This window comes from Pleuronectes platessa, chromosome 9 (genome assembly GCF_947347685.1).
Source record: "Pleuronectes platessa chromosome 9, fPlePla1.1, whole genome shotgun sequence".
NCBI lineage: Eukaryota > Metazoa > Chordata > Actinopteri > Pleuronectiformes > Pleuronectidae > Pleuronectes > Pleuronectes platessa.
Genome location: NC_070634.1, coordinates 12764760 through 12787521, shown reverse-complemented (window position 1 = coordinate 12787521; position 22762 = coordinate 12764760). Strand labels below are relative to the sequence as shown.

General features: G+C 41.5%; 2 protein-coding genes across 5 annotated transcripts in view; one reads left to right on the top strand and one right to left on the bottom strand.

The window, feature by feature from the left end:
- Window positions 1–15924, bottom strand: st6galnac5b (ST6 (alpha-N-acetyl-neuraminyl-2,3-beta-galactosyl-1,3)-N-acetylgalactosaminide alpha-2,6-sialyltransferase 5b). 2 transcript variants are annotated; one of them, XM_053430809.1, is made up of 5 exons: window positions 15786–15924; window positions 11787–12008; window positions 3914–4323; window positions 2497–2604; window positions 1–1055 (listed from the first exon to the last, which is right to left on the bottom strand). In XM_053430809.1, exons 2-5 carry the CDS (start codon window positions 11973–11975, stop codon window positions 812–814), a joined length of 951 nt encoding a protein of 316 aa, XP_053286784.1. In that variant the 5' UTR covers window positions 11976–12008; window positions 15786–15924; the 3' UTR covers window positions 1–811. The 2 variants fall into 2 exon arrangements, with proteins under 2 accessions (XP_053286784.1, XP_053286783.1); XM_053430808.1 differs by lacking the exon at window positions 15786–15924 and adding an exon at window positions 12415–12573.
- Window positions 15925–17755: 1831 nt separating this feature from the next.
- The window catches only part of slc44a5b (solute carrier family 44 member 5b), a 37895-nt gene continuing 32888 nt past the window's right edge, over window positions 17756–22762 (top strand). The window contains exon 1 of one of the 3 annotated variants that reach the window (XM_053430912.1): window positions 17756–18149. In XM_053430912.1, the coding sequence (XP_053286887.1) occupies window positions 18113–18149 (37 nt within the window). In that variant the 5' untranslated portion in view covers window positions 17756–18112. The remainder of the gene's footprint in view (window positions 18150–22762) is intronic. The other 2 variants (XM_053430913.1, XM_053430911.1) reach the window with 2 other exon arrangements.

Here is a 22762-nt window from a genome sequence, read left to right as displayed (position 1 = left end):
CAAGATCTAGTTTTCCTTTATTTACAATGACAAAGTGAAAAACCTGTCAACCTCTAAGAGCTCCTTCTCCTCTTTATTGGTTTGTATTCTTTTAATACGATTCCATAGTTTTTCCTTTATTCCTTAAATGTATAACATTATACCCCACACCTCTGTAAACTGGCTTACTGCAATACAGAGGCTTGTTTTCTATTTGACATGTATGAAAATAATGTATTATATATATGTGTAAACATATGTGCTGTTGTCTTCCATGTCTTCATTTTTTCTTCTTTAAAATGTACAAACGTATAAATGAAACGATAAAAACAAATTAAGGCAATGACTCTAAAAAGATCACAATTAGCCTCTGGAAAAAAACACAATTTGTTGTGTGTAGCTGTAGAATACAAATTAATTTTAATTAAAAACCCAACAACAATACAGACGACATGACCTCAATCAATCTGTGATTAGTTTGGATCAGTCCTACTCCAGTTGTTGCAGTGGTGTGTAGACTCATCATGTGTCCGCTCTCTGGCGGCCCGTTATTAAGGCAGCTCTAAACAGAGTAAAAACACACACTTGAGCTGGCCTCCATGAAATCCATCTTATAATAGTTACACTTCTATATCATTGTTCAGCCTTTGTGCTGCTAATGCCATGATCCCATTGTGCCAAGATGCTTACAGTACAGGCTGCCGTTTAACAGCCGCAGCCGCTCACTCAGTCCTGTTGCTGCCACGTGCATTGACCAGACTTGGCGTTCTGCACACAGGAAGCTGTCCACACTCATGTCCCACACCTCTTAGGATCATCTCTGGATAGAGAATCAGGATCCAGCAGGAGCCGGAGTGCACGAGCTGTTCATGCTGGCAACGATGGCTGCGGGCTCCCAGTGCGGCTGGTAGAAGTGGATGTCGAGGGCCCGGGCCCAGTTAGCAAACACTGTCTTCTCCGTGATGAAGCGGTGGTGGCTTCCTCTCTGACTCCTCTCGTGGGAAAGGTACATGGAGCACTCGTCGGGCCCCAGGGGCTCGTAGTAATGATACGGCATGGAGGGATGGGAGGAGGACCTATACACGGGAGCAGAGAGGAGAGATGAGTACAGCATGAGAAGGCATGAAAGTCAAAAGAGTGTGGAGGGATGCGTGTGGAAGCAGCACGGGGATAATTATGAGATAAGATGGAGGAGGGGAGGAGAGGGAGTGAGTCACAGATGGAGATGAGAACAAAGGAAAACAGACAGATGAGAAGAATGTGGGATAGAAGATGTTTTCATTATACACCAGCTCATTGCTCTGATTCTTTCAGTGACATGAAGCTCAGCGGAAGACACGAGAGTTATTTCCCTCAAACTATCCTTTCTCGATTTGCAGCATCACATGAGAACCAAATTGCCAAATTGTTCTCCAATGTCCAGTGCCCCTGAGTGTTGCATTGTAGACATTTAGCATTGTATTTTCAGCCCATTCAGTGAGACGTGTTGCTTTTACTCCAAAATGTCAAAATGATTGCGTGATCCCTGGGGCTGTGATCACAGTCATTCGCCAGCCGGACTACACTGCCATAAAAGCCTCCTTAATTTGCCACTGCAGGGATTATAAATGTTACATTGTCATTACCAGTTGACGACATCATTAAAGTTGCACTCGACCAGATTTCGATGTCAAACCCACACTCGCATTGTCAGCACACGGTAAATCACGGAGAGTGAAGCTGCGGCAGAGGAGAGCGTCCCATCCTCTTCATGCACTAGTTGCCCCACTTGCTCAAACAGGAAGTGACAACCTAAAAATGTAAGTCCTGGGGTGGGAGGCATTTCCACGGTGTCTGGGATGTATAATTCAATAGATGAAGCAGCGTGATGCAGAGAGTGAGTGCTCAAAAGAGTCTGGATGTCTTTAAAATGAGCTGCAGACTTCCTTTTATAATACGACGTTACACGCGAAACACAGAACTAAGATAAAAATAAGACGACCCAAAATGAATCAGCAGAGGATTTGGGGCGATAAGGATATAGTGCAGGTTTTATGGTTTTGTGTTATTTATTTAAATTGATGGGTATTACATTTTATGTGATAGGCTTCATCATATTTACTTTATTTACTGTAAATATTTCACGTGTAAGACAAATTTTTATATTTGTGTAAAATCCTGTAAATTTACTCTGCCTGGTCAATCAGTGGATTCTTTAGCTTTTGAGAGTGTTCTTTCATTTTGTCTGCTTGTAAACAAATGCACCCATGCACCACTCTGTTTGGAGACTTGTATTTACATGAATTACGCCTCCCACCTATAAAGGGACCCCGATTGTTCATTGTTCATTTTAATAAATGAACAATACATGGTTTGCTGGAGCCACATATTCATATTAGTATTACATTTTTTTCCTATTTGTGGTGAGATGCACTGAGTTTCTGAAGCTATTTCATCTGTGCACCATGTGCTTCTGTTGAGTCGTGCTGTCTCCTTTAATCCAGCTAGGCAAATAGAAAACCAATAATCTGACTCTACCTGCAGAAATCCGGGGGCACCATGCCATACACGTTGATCCTGTCACACAGCTCCAGGGCTATGGCCATGGTGAACCAGCCAGTACTCAGCCAGGAGTTGGAAATCTTCCTGGAAGACAAGAGAGCATCACCGTTTCTAGCAAACCCATGAAGATAAAGTGCAAATACACAGAGAGCATATTGGCTCCTTCTATGAAACAGAATGATTGGATGAGACAAGCTGCAAAGCCTTGTTTTTTACATTTTATCTGATCATTCAGCTCCAGTTTTCAGAAATAGATATAGATGAAGGCAAAAAGAAGGACTTTCTTTATTTCTACAGAAAATGTTCCCACTCTGCTGACTTGAATGAGCTCGAGGGGGTTCTGCAATATCAGGGTTATAATCCATCTTGAGCTAATTAAACTGATCACGAGCAGACCAAAATAGTCATGCAACACATGCCGTTGGAAGACAATAACATAGGTGAAATGTATAATCCTGTATTGAGAGGATATACAACTTGTACTAACTTTGAATTGAATTATAATTTTATTATTTCCATGTACTGTTGTGTTAATGCTGCAGTCAGTAGTGAGAAAGAGAGAAATATTACTGGCCTTGTCGTCTGTCAGAATAAAAATAACATTCTAGGAAATATGCCAAAAAGTTATTTTTGTAAATGTTCCCTACTTTGCTACTTTGATTGTAAAATGAAAAATGGGGTTTGACAAATTAGAAAAGAAACCATATCTCAACAGGCCGACCAGTAGCCTAAAGTTCTTCTTTTTTCAATTATCATCATACAAGATTGTAAACTTTAAATTCACTCTTTTGGTCTTGGTCTCATAATCTTTACACTTTTTCCGGGGGGTTTTATAGGCTCATTTCAGCAAACATGGTGCTTAAGAAAGGATCCAAATATAGTAGAAATACGATCTGTAAATATAAACACGGCAACATTGCATAGAAAAATACTACACAGTACTCTACTTAAGTCTGAAAGTTTGTGAAATCAAATCCCACATGAACCCAGTAGATAATATGTAGAGTTTTAATTTAAAAACTATTAATAATGTTTGTGTGTTTGCAGCCAGGGGTGTCGCAAGAAATGTAGGGCCTTATATAAGAATATAACATTGGGCCCCACCCCCATTAACAATGTTGGACATTATTTTTTCTCTGAGGGCCCAATGTCAAAGTAGGGCCCTTGGAATCATCCTAACTTTACCCTGCCTGACTGACTGTTTGCATCTTGAAGTTATTATCGCACACATGAGGGTTTTCACAAAGTAGTGCAGTGTGTGAAATTTCACTTTACACTGATGACAGTTATTGTGTGCATGTATGTAGGCACCTGTTTTATGTTTTCTGCTTTGACTCAGTTATGTCCCTCCAATATAAACCTCTTAGAGAGAAGACATGCAGTGGACATTCACCTGTCGATCCCTGTTTCCTTTTTAAATAGTTCATCAAACTTCAGCATCTTGCTCCGAGAAATAATGTAGATTTTGAGTTTGGGCAGTCGCTGGTTTATCAGCCTCAGGTTGTTGTAAACGTGACCTTTTCCATCCCGTCTCATGCAGCTGCTTGGTCCCCAGAAGATGAACACTGCGTCCTGGCTGGCATTGAGCAGCGACTGTCTGCTCCGCAGCACCCTCTGCAGGCTGGAGTGGGCTACGACGCGCAGACTGGTGCGTTGGCCGACGTCCTGCTGGTAGCCTTCGCTGGGAGCATCGTTCATGCGGATGACGCATTCAGAGCGATCGATTTCGTCACCCCGCTTGTTCCCAGTCAGCTGACCCGAGCTGGTCACCAGAGCACAAGTACTGCAACGCATCTTCAAAGACTGTGGAGGTAAAGGCCAAAGGTTAGAAATGAGAGAGTACTGAAGGCCGACAATTTGTATCCACTGTAGTATTCTCAAGCATTTTGATTTCATTACACAACCAGGTCAGTTTTTCCCCCCACTTGAACCCATTTAGATATTACAGTCCGGCATATGAAAGGCTATGCAAAGCTTTCTAAACAAGACAAGCCATGTATTCAGACAGAACACCAATTTTAGATGCAGCATTATCGCTTTTACAGTCACTGACACAAGTACATGCAAATTTGTGTGGGTTGGTGTGAATTGAAACGTCTGTGCGAGTTAAAATCGTTCCAGCTTGAGAGAAATAGGAAATGAATCTGCTCCATGCACATGCAGATAGAGGAAACAGAAAAGAAACTATATAGAGCAGCTAACGTCAATAAGAGTTAAATCATTTCATCTATTCATTATCTCTACCACTTCTCGTTTGAGGGTTGCAGGGGCTGGTGGCCAATCCCAATTGGCATTGGGTGAGAAGCTGGCTACACTCTGTACATGCTGCTAGTCAATCACAGGACCAACATACAGAAACAATTCAGAATCTGCAGTTAACCGGCCTGTTTTTGGACTGTGGGAGGAAGTCACGGTGTCGAGAGAAAACTCTACACAATCTGTCCCTCGTCGGGAGGCAACCATGCAAATTATGCAATACAAAATAAAAATCTCAGGGGAACCCCAAAGTCAGGAGGAGTCCTCCTCTGGGGAACGTGAATGTCTGAACAGAGTTTCATGTACAGCAGATTCGATATTTGTTGACACATTTCACTTAGAGTTAATCATCAGAACAATATCATTATATGTAGAGACAAGCTAGTTGCTCTAATGAATCTGCAACTTCCTCCAGGTCAATTATTGCTCAACATTTTTTGGCTTGGCCTTAAAATGTGGCCCTGGCTAAGTTTAGTAAAGTCTATATATACAACACATGCAGACAGGACAGCATTTCCCCCAAGCTTAATCTAAAGTGTCACTGATAATGCAGCCAAAAGTTTGGATTTCCAATCCAGTCTTTTCCGGCCTTCCTCCACCAAGAAAGTAATGTTTTACCCACATCAATAACTTTGTTGGTCTGTTTGAAATCAAGATGTTGCAAGTTCCATGAAACTCGGTGTAATGAGGTGGTATGGATTAAAGAAAAACCCATAAGCTGCCTGAATGCCGTGCCCTTGGGCAAGATACTGAACCCTAGCAGCTCCTGGTGTGTCTGAACTCTACCGGTTGCTGGCATGTGATAAGTTGTTATGTCCAACCAGGTTCTCACAGTAGAAGAAGGTGAGCTCAGAATGAATGATCCAACAGCAAAAAAAAGACAATACAGAGACTGCTCACATGAATTATTCCCAACCTTAATGGAGAGCTACATTGACATTCTGAACTGTGCTCCGAGCTTCACACTCCATCAGGTTCTGAGGTGATAGTGTCAATGTGTGTGTGTCTGTGAGTATGTGCATACATGCAGGTGATCTTACCAGGGCCACAGGCTGTGCTGCTCCCACTGCTATTTATAATACTCCCCCACCGTCTCTGTGACCCCACGCTGAATGATTGCCTATAGTGTGTGTGTGTGTGTGTGTTTGCAGAGTTCGATGTGTCTCTAGATATCACGCTATGTAATACAATCACGTTTCTCTGGCAAGTGTCTGCAACTGTCTCAAAGTGTCTAGATCCAGAATCAACTGTAAACCCCTCTGTTCACACACACGTAAACAATCACACTCTGATGATGCACGGAGGAGCAGGTATTTTTATTCCCCGACAAATTGCCCAAAAGACGCCATTTCCTGTAGGAGTGTGTCTCTGTGCTCACACTTCCTCCATCAATAACAGGTAGGCTGGAGCGGATTACACACTTCACCGCACAAACACACCCTCCCTGCCATCAGAAAAAAATTCACACTCCTGTTTTCCTGTTTCTTCTTCTTCATGCAGCGGATTGAGAGCATTGCCCCCTCGGCACTGTCCAAACAATTACTCCCGAGCAGGTTTTAATCATTATAATCGTCCGAGAATGTGTTAAACTCGTAAAAAAGGCAATTGAAAGTTACATGGATGGTGTCATAGTTTAAAGTGACTGTGAAACAATAAAAAGTGATGCTGATGCGCAGGTTTCTGACAGCTTGATGATGCCAGGAAATAATCACTTGCAAGCCTCGTGTAACAGTGAGAGAGGCTTTCAGAATCCGATGGATAGATATATCATATGGCAATGAGTGGAGGATACAACACACGGAAGGTTGAATGAACGATGAAATTAACAAGTGGGTAATCAAATTCATATTGCAAGGCAGCTCATGATCAGCCTTGAATTGGCCGAGGGGTCCTTGAACACCTTCTGACACGCTCAGTCTGCAGATAATCATGCAGACAGAGGGTTGTCTACCTTGATCAATAATGCACAACCTCATAAAGCAATACACTTTCCTGGATTAGAGCGATCTATAAAAAAAAAATAGGTTTAACCTGAAAGAGCGACCCCTGATGAGATTTCGACTGGATTACTCAAAGCCATGGCTTTACTCTGAGAGGGGCAGCAGAAGAGAAAGGTAAGGAGTGCTGCTCTGGTTCCAGCCCCAGTCACTTACTGCCCACACACTGACACTAGCCTCATCAGTTTAATCCTGTTTGTACTTTTACCAGGGGAGCCCACAATCACAATCGCTTTCAGAGCAAACCACAGCCAGCTTCTAATATTGCACCAGAGCATCCAATGTGCCTCTGCCTGCTTTCCATTCAGTTAAAGATGAGTGTAGAGTGCAGCCCTGGAAGGAAAACATCTTGCAGGATCAAACTATTTAGCGGTCGAAGAGAAGTCATGTGCTAAAAACTGATTATCTTTTTTTTTTTAAAACAAGCCTTACCAACCTGGGATTTGAAGGATAAGGTTTTAGTACTCTGTATTTTTCTGACTGTCAAATAGGAAAATAATGTCCATCACTATATAAAGTGCACTATAATTGTGAGAATTCTGAGCAGGACTTTTATCGAAAAGCATATTGTGCAGTGCATGTCTGCAGCACCCCCACATTAGAGTTTCTGCAAAGAAACGTACAAATAAAAGGATTTAGAAAATGACTTAAATTGAAAGCACATCAGGAGGGGATCTCTTAACGGCTGGTGTGAACAGGAGAAATGATTACAGCATGAAAATCTGTTTGTGTTGCCTCCTGACTGTTGTTATTGGTTTGAGTTTGTCTGTCACAGACTCCACATAACACACTTCACAACATATTCAGAAAGAAAGAACAAATCAGATACAAAAGACGCGAAACAGCTCCGACTTCAGGTCTGACCGCACCCAAATGCTTCTTCAAAGCCTGTTTTGTGGACTCAAACCCCTCACCCACCCCTCCATCAGCACAGTGGTGAGGAGATAGTGAGTGAATTTATCATCGGCTGTATTTTCTTGCAGGCAGAAAATTATTTAGAGGCTGATAATGATCAATGCAGTAGCTGTACACTTTCTAAAGTGTGTGGAATTAGGTTAATGGCTCAGGCGAGAGCAGAGGTAGATCAAGCGGTGCCTGTTCCGCGGTGCGAGGGTTTAACGATCAGCGCTGCTTTCGTTTCTCTCAGGCCAGTTAATTACACTGCAACCCTCCTGACAGTTGATGTCTCATTAAGCTACTCCTGGTGACACACATTCAAGAAGCAGTCCTGAAGTTTCTCTGCTCTCAGTTTGAGAGAGCAAAAGCAGGCTAGTCGAGGGGGATGTGCTCCTCCTCTTCATCCAGTCATCTTCAGACAAAGAGGAGGGGGGACGAGGACACAGCCTTGTTAGCAGCACAGAGGGAGACATGTAAGATGACTCTGGGCTGGTTTGCACCACGGACTGTATTTGAAGATGGTTAAAGCGTCTCAACTTCTTCCAGAAATTAGGCCAAAATATCCCGGATTCAAATGCTGCCATCTTGCATATTTGGACCCTGGAGTCTTTACAGTAGCAATTAGAGCCAATCGCAAGTCAGTCTCAGATGTCAATTATGACATTTCAACCTGTTTTCATAGAGTTAATCAACAAATCAAAACCAAATTTGCAAACATAAGCAATGAGTGTCTACATCATTTAAAATAGTAACACAATATGCACTGAATGCATGTTCGTGACTTATTAGAGCTAAATGAATGATTCTTAAGCTTTGACGGATCACATCCCCCCTCTCCTTGCCTCACAGTGCTTTGGTTCACTGCTCTCAGACCCTTACCTACTCTTTTTAAGCGTCTTGTTTTTCTTGCTACTAAAATATGGCTTATTATTTGCTTTAGCCAGGGTAATGGGTGTTGATTCTGTGATGCTATATTTATATATGCAGTGCATGCGGTGAAATGAAAGATCCGCCCCTGCATCACTGTGATAAGAAGAACAACAGAAATCATCTTTGAGAAAAAAATATTTGACTTGTACTTCGACTTTTAAGTTGTCCCATCCTCCAACATGGAGGAGGCAGGATTTATGACCAATACTGCAGGCCATACATCTTTATATGCGCTCAGTGGTTTGCTCTTGAAAAAAACATGATGTTCATAATTCTGTCTCTTGCTATTCACTCTGTTTCGCTAGGTGTGCTTCCTTACTGTGAGCCGAATTAAACATTAGCATATTCTAATCTTGCACGTTATCTTTTTGTCATTTCTAACGTCTCTAATTACGAGCTGCTTCATACACATTAACATTTCTGGAAGGCCGCTTAAAACGAAACGTTAGAGAAGGGTCATCGTAGGTACAGGACTTTATTTGTGCATAACTGACGTCCTAATAATGCCTGTTGCTCTGAGGCCGATTGCATAACAGGGTGTCAGAGAACAGAAAGGTGTCGTCCATAATAAGTAGATACATCCTAAACTGGTTCCCTGCACAGTCCACATCCATGGCCTCACACTGTCTTTGTGATTAGAGCGTATAGAAGGGCAATGTAGATTGATTCTGCCGACAGTTCTTCAAAGGTCAACATCTCTTTGAAATCGGCGAAGCGTCGGAGAAAGGAGAGAGGAATGCGGCGGCAGTGTTCAAACTCAAAACGTGTGGACCTGGGTGCGTGTGTTTGAAGGCTACTATTCAACTCTGCAGCTCTAATTACTGCAGCCTGTCAAAGAAGAGAAACACATACCAGAGGAGGACATCTCAGGATAATAGGCAGACATTGCAGAAGGCAGAAAGAGAGCAAGAGAATAAATACAGAGACTTCCGACGAGGCTCAAAATATCCTGATCTTTGAAGTCTGATCTCGCATGAAAGATTTGTTGGGTTTTGAATTCACTCTTCTCTGTTTCCTTTCCACCATTAAGCACCGAAAGAACTGAAGGAAACAAGCCAAATGTTTCTACTTTGAGCCACGTGAAGCAAGATATTCTCTGTGATAAATGTGTGTTTTTATGACTTCTTCGTCGAGTCAAATAGACCACCACCCACCTTTGAGAAATGACATGCAAGCTGAATGCATGTATAGGGATATGGGCCATAAACATTTGAGGGGCATACAATTTGAAGGTGTTTGGCCATTTGCAAGGGCTTGTCGGCATCAGTGTACAGGTGCTGTTTGAATGTGAGGGAGCTCTTGCTGAAGCCACGACTCCCTCCAGCAACAGCAGACCTCAGATGACCCTGAAGGGGAACAGACTGGTCCACCCACTCCACTGCACCCTCCAGCAGGTCTTCTTTGGTTAAATCATTCCCTGGCTCTGTCGGAGGGTGCAGCAGGAGCAGTGGCATAGTGGCACTAAGCAGCATGAAAATGTCACAGTGCGAATCCATCATGGATCAGCCGTCAACCAGGAGAAGGTGTTCGGTCAGGACTCATTCTGAATAATAAATGTGCCAACGCTGCAGCCTCTCGTTCCTCTTAAGAGCTCCTGCGATGAGAAAAATCTATGAATGAATGTTTCCTTTTCATTGGGTTTGAAAGAGACTGAATGGAGGTTTCGACATCTCAGAGGATCGCTGAACAAGTCCAGCAAGCATCAGCCGGATCAAACCTCTCTCCAAAGCAATCACACCCTCATGTCACTGATCATCAAGCACTGAGACCAACACTTTTCTCCAAACATTCTCCTGCCCGGTGCCGCCTCAGCAACGCGAAGTCCTTTCCACTCTGCTTTGCTTCACTGCATATATTTCTCACCGAGGGCAGAGAGGACGCTGCCTGAACGATCCGTCTCACTGAGCTGCATGCAACACCGGGTCTGACTGATGGGCCCCTGTGTTACAGTAACAATGACTGTTGTGGTGCTTATATGGCCAAGAGATTAAACTAGTGATCTCTCATGTTAGTCATTCTGGTAGAAATCCATTGCCCTTTAAATGCTTTCGTCGCTAAATATTTCATGGTGGACGCATTAATTATGAATCAAGAAATGGAGTAAACTACAAAGAGAATTTAGAGACTGTACTACGCCACGGTATATTCAGCTCCAGTGAGATTACATGGTGTTATAGTACATTTACAGGGTACAGTAATGCTGAAAGTCCTTGAAGCTTATTTTTCATATATTTAGCATTTCAACAGAAGTTGCTGAACAATTTTCACAACCAAAGCTGGAGAATTTTATTGTTATACCTAAAACAGTATGCTGTTTAAAAGGCATTATAATGAAATGTAAAAATAATAATGACATTGTTATTTGACTGGTTTATGCCAGGGCGGCATGGTGGTGAAGTGGGTAACACTGTCAACTCGCAGCACAAAGGTTCCCGGTCTGAATTCAGTTTTCTGTGAGGAGTTTGCATGTTTTACTGTTGGTATGCCGAACTCCTCCCACCGTCCAAATACATGCAGTTTGGGGTTAAGCGTCTAAATTGACTGTGGATGTGAATATGAGTATGTTTTTGTTTTTCTCTTTGTGTCAGCCCTCTGATAGGCTGGCGACCACTCAGATTGAACCCTGCCTCTCGCCCAATGTCAGCTGGGATTGGCTCAAGCACCCCAGATGACCCTTAAAGGATAAGCGGTATAGGGCAACCCCGCCCACCAGGATTCCTCTCGGTGGTCCCGATGGCCAGACTGACTATGCCACTGTGGGCCTCTCTGTTCCTCCTATTTGGTCACAAGTGACTTTTCACCCGCCAGCATGGAGCTCTCCTGGATTCCCATTCCCACTGATCCCTCACCCCAGACCCTGCCATATGATTTTGTTTGGCCACAAAACCAAGCTGAGGTCTAACCCTTTGCATCTGTGGTAGTTGTGTGTGAGTGATCTCTCTTTGTGACAACCAGTGCTACTTTCCTGCATCTCACATTTCTTGGACAGATGAAAAACTGACACCCAAACATAATGACGAAGCCCTTGATTAATATCATAAGCCAACAACCAAATCGTCTGCTTCCTTTTTCGCCTCATTTCTGTGACATTCACGCAAGGTTGGACCTGTGCACCGAGATAGAATGCGAAATTGGAGAAATTTCACAAGGAGTCAGATCTGTCCCTCTGTGCTGATGCTTATTTACCTTATGATCCATGACACCTGCGTACCCGTCGAGTGTGGATGTCGTGAGTCTCTGCAGTCTCTCCGGCTTTTTTGTGGCCGAACTCGCAGCATCTAACCGGCGGGAAGTTGATGATGATGATGATGCTGATGACGAAGGGGATCTGTCACCGGAGCCGCTGTTGTACACCAACATAATGCTGGTAACCATGGTGACGATGATGATGCCACTAACCCCTTGGTACTGAGGAGACACATGAAACACAAATGTCACTACATTTATGTCCAAAACTAACCATAAGCAGCATTGCTTGGACTTTGCTTTCAAAGCAGGAGCAACGATATAACAGATTCTCATTCAAGGCTGCAAATTAAATGTCAGGTGAGGCACTATCATAGTCTGGCAACAATGAAATATGATTTAATGAACGGTGCAACAATTTGGCTGCTGAATTCATGTTTCCTAATTAAAAAACTAACTTGTTGTCTTATGGGAATATTTGAAATACAAACGTTTCTGTTAACAATGATAATCAAGCACCATAAAGTGCCATTAGTTCACACTGTACGATACGATGACAGAATAAACATGAAATGTCCCCACACAGAACATAACAGTGACATTTCCAGAAGCTGTCATTCATAATTACCACTCTTATCTTCATCTTCATTGCCCCTTGTGTCCTCTCGCAGGTCGAGCCTTCATCCTACAGCATTCTCTCTCTTCAGAATTCAACACTTGAGCGGCAGCCTCTGCCGGATCAGCGCGCAGACAGAAACCAACGCTCCCCTCTACTCTTCACACATGCTCTGCCTCTACAGGGAGAGACGCCCTCCCTCAGCCTCAGTTTCCTCATGGTCCTAAACATGCAGCTCTAACCAGCTCACATTCTCATTGTCAGGGTTTCCTGTGAGTTCATGTTATGGTAATTACATGGTAATCAAGCACAAGCCTATCCTACAATACTCCAGTATCTGGTCAATTGTGTGTTTTTACGAATAACATGTGTATGATTTCATGCAGAAAGGTTTTCTCACCACGCATCACAATTATATTAAAAAAAACTGATTTAATTATTTAAATGTCTTCCTTTGAATGATTTTTGCATATTGTACCTTAATGCAAAATTGTAAAATAACAACAAGTAAATGACGACTATTGTGATATCCAAGGGCTTGTTGTGAAAGAATTACATACACCTCACATCACATGGTCTGTCGCTGTGATTCATGGTGAGAAAAACCTTTTTGATTTAGTTTGAATCCTACTAAAATGACAGAGTTTAATTGGTGACTATATGAAATGACACATCTGATTGGACATACATGTGGGGTTCCTCAAGGCTCCGTTCTGGGGCCTCCTCTGTTCAAAATCGACATGCTCCGCACTCACCCAGATGATGAAAACTTGAAAGATGTTACCACAGTTAGGCAGAAGACACATACATTTACACAACCATACCACCAGGATACTATTATCCCAGGTGTTGAGCAGGTGCACATCATCAATTTGATGTGTTCGAATTTTCTTCCGTTATACAAAGATCAAACTGAAGGAGGCTTTTTACCGCTTAGCCAATTGTACAAAACAATGCAAGGTCATACTTTACGTCATTCTCATGCCCGTAAATGGAATATTTGATGAATAAGAAATTAACTGCACTTTCTGTTATCAAGACTTTTCCTTACATGAGTTCATTACTCCAGTGGTAAAAGGGGGCTCTCCTCTTTGTGGCAGTGACTCACTGGATGATTCTTTTTTAAAATGTAGACATAATTTAGTTATTTTCAGTCAGTGATGGCCTTTTATACGTCAGATACAGTCTAGTGCTGCACAGAGTAAAATGATTCTACAATTGAGAGGGTTTCACGAAATCTGCCTAAGATACCCTAAAAACCTTTTATGCTGTCACATTACCTTTTCTGTTTGGTACTGCTTAAAGTGATATACTCTTCAGAGCAAACTGACAATGCATCCTGTTTTGTCTGCCATCACAGTATTGGGACATCCCATTAGAGGACGGGACACTTTTTTTTTCTTTGTCACTGCAACCCGAGCAGCAAAAGCTCCTCATGGGACACAGATTTACTGGAAGCTGTCAAGAGGTTTACTGGGAAACGGGGAACAGGTCTTTTTATAGATGCCCTCTGCCCTGCCGTCACCGAGTTGGTTTTTGAACGTCACTTTCATGTCCTAATTACCCGAGCAGGTCAAATTCACAAACTGAAATATATCTGTTGGCTTTGTTGGAACTGATTAGTAATTTATCTAAAAAAACAACTGAGATTATGGCAGTATGAGAAATCGGGTTGGCCTACATAAAAGCTTTAGTGGGAACAGCACGTCTTTCTTTTTCATGTTTCTGGACCAGATTTATTCAGGTTCCCACAAATACCTTGTTACACTAATTAGCTTTCACGCTGAAAGCCAGATACTGTATATAGAAAACGTGATGCAAGATTTAAAAACAACATAATGCAATGAAATGTGATGCAATATGACATTACACCATGTGAAATACGACCAGATTTCACACAATAGTCACCAAGGACTGATGAATAATGCTGAATCAGATTTATCATTTATAAGTCAAAGCAAAGCATGAAATAAGAGGTAATTCTCCCACACAAAATGATGGTGATTTTATTTATCCGAATCATGGATAAATCATAATGGAAAATGACACAGCTCATAGACAATATGCAGCCTGTGTTTGGTTATGAAGGGCCACAGGTCACTGGCTGAACAGTTTAAAATTATATATCACATCAGATGTTCATGCAATGTCAACATGAAAAAATTAACTAAATAATGAAGACTTTATTTCTGAACTATTTAGCTGAATCAATACTTATGTAATTTAAGAGAATGTGAGACAGTGTAATAAACCAACACATCCAAATACATAGCAAAATTTTAACTCACTGCTAGACCAAAAAAAAGACCAAAATCTTTTCAGTTCATCTTTAAATTGTCAAAGTAAAAGTGAAGTTGCAGCATCCTGAGTTGTAGTGTTGTTGTCTATCTGGAATAATAGTGTTTTGATTAGTGTCATCTGAAAATATGATACAACAAATCCTTGAAGGTTATTTTCTGTTTTCCTTGACGCCATATGTTCAAATCATTGGTAGAATCCCCTTAATCATCAAATTAACCGTATCACTGAGGAGCAGAGCCTCATAATGCAGCTCATCAGTGTGAATTCAGAGCATGTGCCTTTTGATTAGAGCCGTCCCTGAGGTCTCAAATGCATCAAAAAACACATCTCTGGGGAACACACACACAAACACCGCCACACCGCCAGGAGCGAGGCAGTGAATGTGGAACAGAACCTTTTTTTTAATTAACTCCAACCTTGTATCCAGGGAGGTGCCAGACGGCTGTGTGATGGCCTGTGCTGAACCAAACACAATACAAGTGTGAAATTATCTGTTCCGTTTGCATCCGTCTGCGGAGCCTCAAGCGGTTTTGTTTGTCCTTATTATATGTTCCCCAACTTGAAGAGTCTATACCTCCTTTGTGAAAAAAGTCCCAGTTCCTGTTAATGTTTTTTTCCCAGCAGTCTAACAGCAAAAGATACAAAATAATTATTTTGGCATGGCAGAAAATTAAAAAAGAAAAGCAATTACACGACTGTCTGACTCATACTTGGAATATAAAAGATTTTCAAGGAGCTTATGAGCTTATCAGCCATTTATGGCAAATAACACCAAACAGATTTTAGAGAGTCTTAATTGGAGCAAGAGACAGCATTGACAATAAAACTATGTATGTATATATATATTTACACATGTAGTTATATATAAAGTGTTATTTTATTCTTAAATTTACATTACCAAAGGAACATAAGAAAGGGTAATTTCATGCTATTAAGGTCATATTATTAAGCTGTGCTGCAGTGTCTTCCTATTGGATCATATTTGTAAAAATAATATGAACATAAAGTTCTAGTACAGAGAACAAGTGTAGTAGGGAGGTTGAATTGTTTTTGTGCTCTCCAGGCCAGATATCACTTCTTACTTTGTCACAGGTTGAAGAAAACAGAGCATCTGAAGGCAGCTGTAGTCGTTATGTTCCACATCTTCAGCCCCAAGACATAAAATATCTTCATTCCTTTTGCAAATCGTCTCCACTAACAGAAAGATCATTTACTCATCGAATGACATTCCCACCCATCACTGATGCACTTTCCTGTTGCCCAATGTGCAGAATTACTGTGTTTATCCAACGGATTGGAAAAAAAAGAACACCCGGTGGACTCTGTGTCTCCGTTACACATTAATGAAGCAATGTCCACTGCTACACAATTTGTTGAACTACTGAGACTTGTGGGATGTACATTTTTTGGGGTCAGCAGGGTTGATTGTAACTGCAGCAATAGTGGTGAAGGGTGATTGTACGAGAATCATCTTCGGTTTCTTATTAAAGAAACATCTGAAATAGAACTGCCACAGAGAAAGAAATTGACTTTTGTTTCACAAAGTGGAAAAAGGCTGCAAAACCAAACCTGCACAAAATGGGCCTGCATCTGTTGTGTACCCTCTCGATTATGTAATTAGCAAGCTGTTGACTTCCATCATTTATTGCTGAATGACAAGCAGATGGGCTGGCATCACACTTTGAGCACTTTTGGGCCAAATTTGGTTGATAACCACAGTGCTAGCGTCATCATGATAGATTGTTCCACATTTACCGTATTTTACTTGTGGAGCAGTCAGAAGAAATTTAAATTCAATAAAGCTGCACCAAATTGAGCACACTCAGAGGTATCAGTATCAAAATCCATTAATACAAAAATTAATATTAATAAAATAATGAAAATGTTGAATGATGCTATATCTCATAATGTTATGGAAAAGGAAGGACATTCCTGTATCCACCCCTGATCCGGATCTGCACCAAAATGTATTGGCCGTGAGCTGCCACATCAACATATGTTATGTCCCAGGGAAGTCCGTCCCCTGTTAATGACCGGCCTTTGGAAACTTGAGCTCTCATTGCTTTCTTCTAGATTACTAGACATTACTTTTTAGATCTCAGTGTTTAATGTAAAATAAATGCTCCATTTATAATCTAATTGTGCGTCAAAGACACAAGGTATTCACTTTTTAGATATTCTGTCATTAAAAAGGGATGAGGTTTGGCAATGTGTGCACTTACTATTCAGGAAACATCCATGTTGAATCCCTGTAACTGCTGCTGCCACAGATAAAACACTTCCCGTCACTATAATTGACACTCAAAATCCTCAAACATCTCATAATGGTTCCAAAGCTCAATTTAGTGTCTTGAGTAATTGCTCCCGGAGACTCAACACTTTTGCAAATGGAATTTCTACCTCACTTACACTTATCTATATTTACAATATTGTAGGTTAGTAGATAGATAGAAAGATGGATAGATTTACTGAATTGCATAAAAATCTGTTGTACAACAACATTTTTGTATATGTAAAAATGAGCACTCGTATGCGTTTTTTTGGTTTTTAGGTGGTTTTCCATTAAATGCAATGTACATTAACAGCATATATTGGAAAATACAACACATAAATCTAGAACAGATGCATTAATTAATTATTAAATTATGAAAGGTGCCGCTCCTATAACTTCATATTCTATAAATCCACGTCTGCATGAGAATGACATTACAATATTGGACAAAACAGCATTGGACAAAACCGATCAAAAACAAAAAGGAAAGAACAAACACTCAATAAATACACAATGCATGTTTTACTGTTTTCCTTGCTGCCTGTCTTACACCTCCACGGTAATGCAGGCTCTACTGCAGCAGCCTATGAATGGAGGAAGCAGACATCTATTGAAACTAACTGAGGACACGGAGTGAGGAAGCGCTGCAGTACTGCAGAACCACCAGGCGAGGTCAGTGTTTCTCCACAGTGCACAGGCGAGCATGTTCTTTGGGCCTCTGATCAACAATAGGAAAACACTCGTGTTGTTGCAGCGCACGTGGGGAAACGCGGTCCACCTGTGCTCGGGGGTTTGAATCCCTCTGATGTTCACGGCCGCTGAAGCCACAGTGACGGGGGAGAGCTTTACTGGATCTCATCCCAACAAAGGGGAGCCAGGACTAGGAGGGGGGGGGAGCAAAGGGGTGCTGGCCCCTTTAAGCCCGTTTAGGAATAATTAATGACGTCGCGCTGTAAACACGACTGACGCTCAGCTGCGTGGTCACAGCATCCTCTCAGCCCCGGAGCCCCGAGAAGACCTCTCCAGGTTCCCCGGGTTTATCCGCCGACAGCAGCGACTCCACCGCAGTCCACCTCGACTCTCATATGCGGTCTCCAAGAACCAGACGACGGCGGTGCATCTCTCCTACCAAGTGCCATGGCTAGAAAGACGGACATCCCCTCCTCGTACTACGGTGAGTCGCTTCTTCTTTGTTGTAAACCGCGGAGGGCTTTTTTTTTGTTGTTGTTCGTCTTCCACGTATAACGTTGATATTCTCGTATTTTAGCCCGAATGACGCTGTGGTTCGCGGGGACGTGTAGCTAGCTTCCCGCTGTCATCCGCTAGCGAGGCTGTTTTTGGGGCTGTTTTAAAGGTTGGCACCAAATACGCAGTAGCGACGGGATAACGATTTAAATGGTTGTTAATGTCCGAAGTGACCTTTCGCTTTTTGTCACCTCCATGTTTCCGTGCCCAAACGACCCATGTCAACACGGTGGAGTGTTTTCTTGCTCTGATTTGTGCCCTGCATTGTTTGGGCTGTGTTGTTTACCTGCTGAAACCATCTCGACTTTCCTCCTCCACTGCTTCGTCTTTGCGGCGAGAGACAGCTTCAGCATCACACATCTGCAAATGATCAGGATTATCGATTGTTATTGCTCCGATGACTGTCGATCAGGCTGGGACGTGTCCAGAAAATAGCGAAAACCCGATGCCAGCGAATTCCTTTGTTTAAGTCCAATACCAGACGAGAAACTCGAGATGCTGTCATTATTCTAGACAAAGAGAAGCCCCTCCACTAGTGAGAAGGTGATATTTGGCAATTGTTGATATTTTTGCTCACAACAATCGTCAATGATACACAATCAAAATAACTTGGTTGATAGTAAATTGTCTAGAAATGCTCAAACTAATCCTCTTAATCCTGAATGACGTTCGACCCCTTGCTGTGATTAAGTCTACTTGGGGTAATTGACCTAAAATATGCACTAATGCTAGAGTTTTGGTATTATTAATTATTTAATCATGCAATATCCAATTCAGTGTGTTTTTTTTCCTTGAACGTTTCAAATTTGTTAACCCTAAACTGGCTCACAATGATCTACATCCTTTGTTAAAGGTTGGTTTGGTAGTTTGAGGCTGAAACACTTTTTACCATATTTTTTTTTAAATTAAGTAATAAAGTTGTCTAACCCCCCCCCAAAAATAACCAATTTCATTCAGAGAAAACGAAATGCCCATCCTTCCAATGTTTTCACTGGGCATGACCGGAGTCTTCAGCCAGAGACACTTAACCACTGAAGCAGAGATGATAACCAGAAGTTAGTGAGCAAGTCCCGGAAAAGTCAGAGTTTTCATGCTGTGCACGTTCATATACTTAAGTTCTTTATTTGACAGTAATACTACATATTATTTGCATTTCTGAAAATATGCCAGGGTTAGCCACAGTGGCTAATTTTCATCTGTATTCTTTAAGAATAAAATGCAATGAAAATACTAACAAATATAAAGGCAGTGAAATATATAGAGACCCAAACGGGGGCCTCCCTTACATTAAAGCAAGAGCACCTGCCAACCTCGAGCACAAGAATGACATGCGAGACAAAAGATGCAAATACAAAAAACTATTTTAGTGTTCACTCTTTTAATTTCTAATTAACCAGGCTCTTAATGTGGAGGAGAATGGTAGTTGGCACAATTTCTTGGGTTGTTGCAGTAAGGAAAGAGCTTTAATGTCTTGATCGCCACCTGGTGGCCGACTGCTGCGTAGGACATAAGTCATACCTCCTCCAAATTAAGGGATGGAACATGGACCAGGATTTAAAGTGTGTTTCAATAGATTTTTTGTTTAGATAATTTCAGTCAGACACATGTCAGTTTAGCTATAGTTGTTATCAACCTGATTTTTGCTAGTCCCATTTTTGCAGTAAGTTTGGTGCAATTAGTTATTTGCTGTTATAAAATCACATTGAAACATGATGTTTGAGAGCTGAGACTGTCGTGCACATGAATTGACGTCACATCGCTACTGCTGCTCCATCTTTGTCTCCAAATTCGCAATTGACAGCATTGATATCCAAGATATTTGGGCTTGATTCTTGGATAGTGGGAGAAAGTGGAGACACATCCTCCATCTTTATAAAGTCTATAATTTGAGCATCTGCGGCAACAGCATTGCGGTTTGTAATGAAGAAAGCAATTTCCTTTGTTAACAGTTTTAATATAAAATAATTTTGTGTGTTGTGGCATAACCGGTGTATAGACATATTTAATCTGTGAGCGGATTTTGTGTCCATTAGCCTTCCTTTGTTATGTTGTTTACAAAAGCAATATAATCCTTTATCACCACCAGATGCCATGCAGACAACAGGCCTTTGTCTGAAACCAGGAGTCACTTACACTGGTGATTTTCACCAGGATTGCTGGTGTTGGTGGTGGCATATTGCGATTTGAGGCCATTAATACTCACACAGCCAATATTTGTCTTTATTTACAAATCTTCCATTTAAAATAACTATTCAATGCTTTCACAATTGTATTGTTTGAAATATTAACAGGCTACCACAAGACTATTGTGAGGAACTCAGTGGATTCTCATCTTTACAACGGTTTATGTTTCACATAAAATAAGATGTAATTTCAGGTTTTATTTAAGAATTGTTCTCATGGGACTGGGGTCAAGGAATAATTTTATATGATTATTAACTTTCTCATATCACACTTGTCAGTATCAGAAGGGTCTGCCTCACGAAATGCATCATATCACGAATATCTGTTTAAGTTGTGATAAATGAGGTGTATGAGGCGTCAATCAGCGAGACCTGATCATTAGATTCAGCGGCTGCACCGTCTCAGAGTGACACAGGCATCGTCGACTCTGCTCCTGACAGCTCTTGATAGGGGAGAGCTACTATGTCCCCCTGTTATTTCCCCACACGCTGACCTTGTGTGTCCCCCAGAACGCATGACTCCAACACTGCGCCAATCACAACTGCAACCTGTCAGCTGTAGTCGATTCTCACTGCTCCCTGCAGACGTGCAGCCCACCTTAGGGACCTTCAAACGTTCTTTCACTCCATGTTTACAAGTTCATGCTGTTATGTTAAAATGAACCATAAACCTGGCATTGCAGATTGAGCGTAAAGTGTTGGAATTAAGGAGCTCAGTGGGCAGTGAAACACAGTGTGATTATAAACACTATTTAGATTAGAGTTGGGTCATGTTTTGGTTTTTCTGATTCTGGAGCTAAATCAATACTTTTGAAATAGTGACGGTGCCTAAACGGTGCCAGAACCTAAAATACATTAAAAAAAATAAACATGTTTTTGATATGGTTTGTGTTTGATGATGGGGACATAACTTTTAAGCTAAGGCTATTTGGAAGTTAAAATGTTATGTTTCCTCTAAACAGTTTAAAGCAGGGGTCTTCAACGTTTTTCAGGCCAAGGTCCCCCAAACTGATGGCGAGATGGAGCAGGGACCCCCTACTATATAAATTGCATAAAATAGTGTTTATATTATTCTGGGCCTAGTGCCATGTATAAACATAGCTACCCGTTTATTGTGCATTCAATACTACCCTTGTGGGTAGTAGCATGCTAACATTAGAAAGGTGGCTCAGACACCTTGCAAATCCTCTTAGACTTATTTTTCAGTTACAGTATATTTTTTTTTACATTGTACAGTGTCTATTTATCTGTACATTTTTAAAAATCTAAGCAAAGAAAAGTCAAACAAACAACTTTTAGTTACAAATACGACCATCTACAGAGTTTGGTCCGCCATCTTTTATTTTTGAGCTTCGCACTCTTTAGACCTGAGCATAAACGCGATCTGATTGGCTAGTGCCTGTGCTGTCGTATTTGAATGAAAGGGGCTGTGAACCGGTGCCCAGCTTGAGAGAGCTACTGTGTGTAGCTGAATGTGTGCATTGCTGACTGAAAGATAACGTCTTCTGCCTCAATTTATCCGTTTGCTACAATATGTTGAATTCATGTCAATGTGTATCTAAAGACAATATATACAATTCTGGTTCTGAAGAGGTGAATTTTGTGGAAACATTTTTTTTGGAAAAAGAAAAAATAATTTAAAAAAAAGTGTCTTATCAACCAAAATTTCGCGACCCCCCTGCAGTACCCCCGCGGACCCCCTAGGGGTCGCGGACCCCCTGTTGAAGACCACTGGTTTAAAGTATACTTAACTTTGGAATCATTTTACGTGGAATTCCCTCTTTTCGACATTTAGCTTAAGGCGTTTTTTTGTCGTGTCGACTGTAGTTTTACGTAGATACTAGCGAAGTGTAGGCTAATGTTACATGCTTCCAGAGCCACATGGGGAGTGTCTTACCACCAGATTTAAATGTATTGTTAACCAGGCACATGCTGTGATACTATGTTGCCTGGAAGCAGAGTAACTACTTCAGTACATACATCAGACGCAGAAATGAGATATTGTAAATCTGAGTTGTGATCCGGTCTGGTAGGTACCATCCGTGTTAAACCAGTTTCTGATCGGCACTGGTTTTTGGTATTCAGCCCTAATTTAGATGCAGTCTATGTGCATAATTATACAGGTTTATATTTATATCTGTATGCTTGCATTATCTTTTCGAGCTTCCACTCTCCAAAGAATCACACAGAATACACAGAGACAATTTAATGAGGGAACATCATTTTTCCCTAGCAGTGTCCAGTGACTGAGATAGACTTATGGTGCCTCCCTGTGTTTAGGTCCGCTTCTTTACGTTATTGGCTCCCTGCTGCTTCATTTCCATCATCTAACTTGGCAAAGGAGCAATTCAAAGTATTT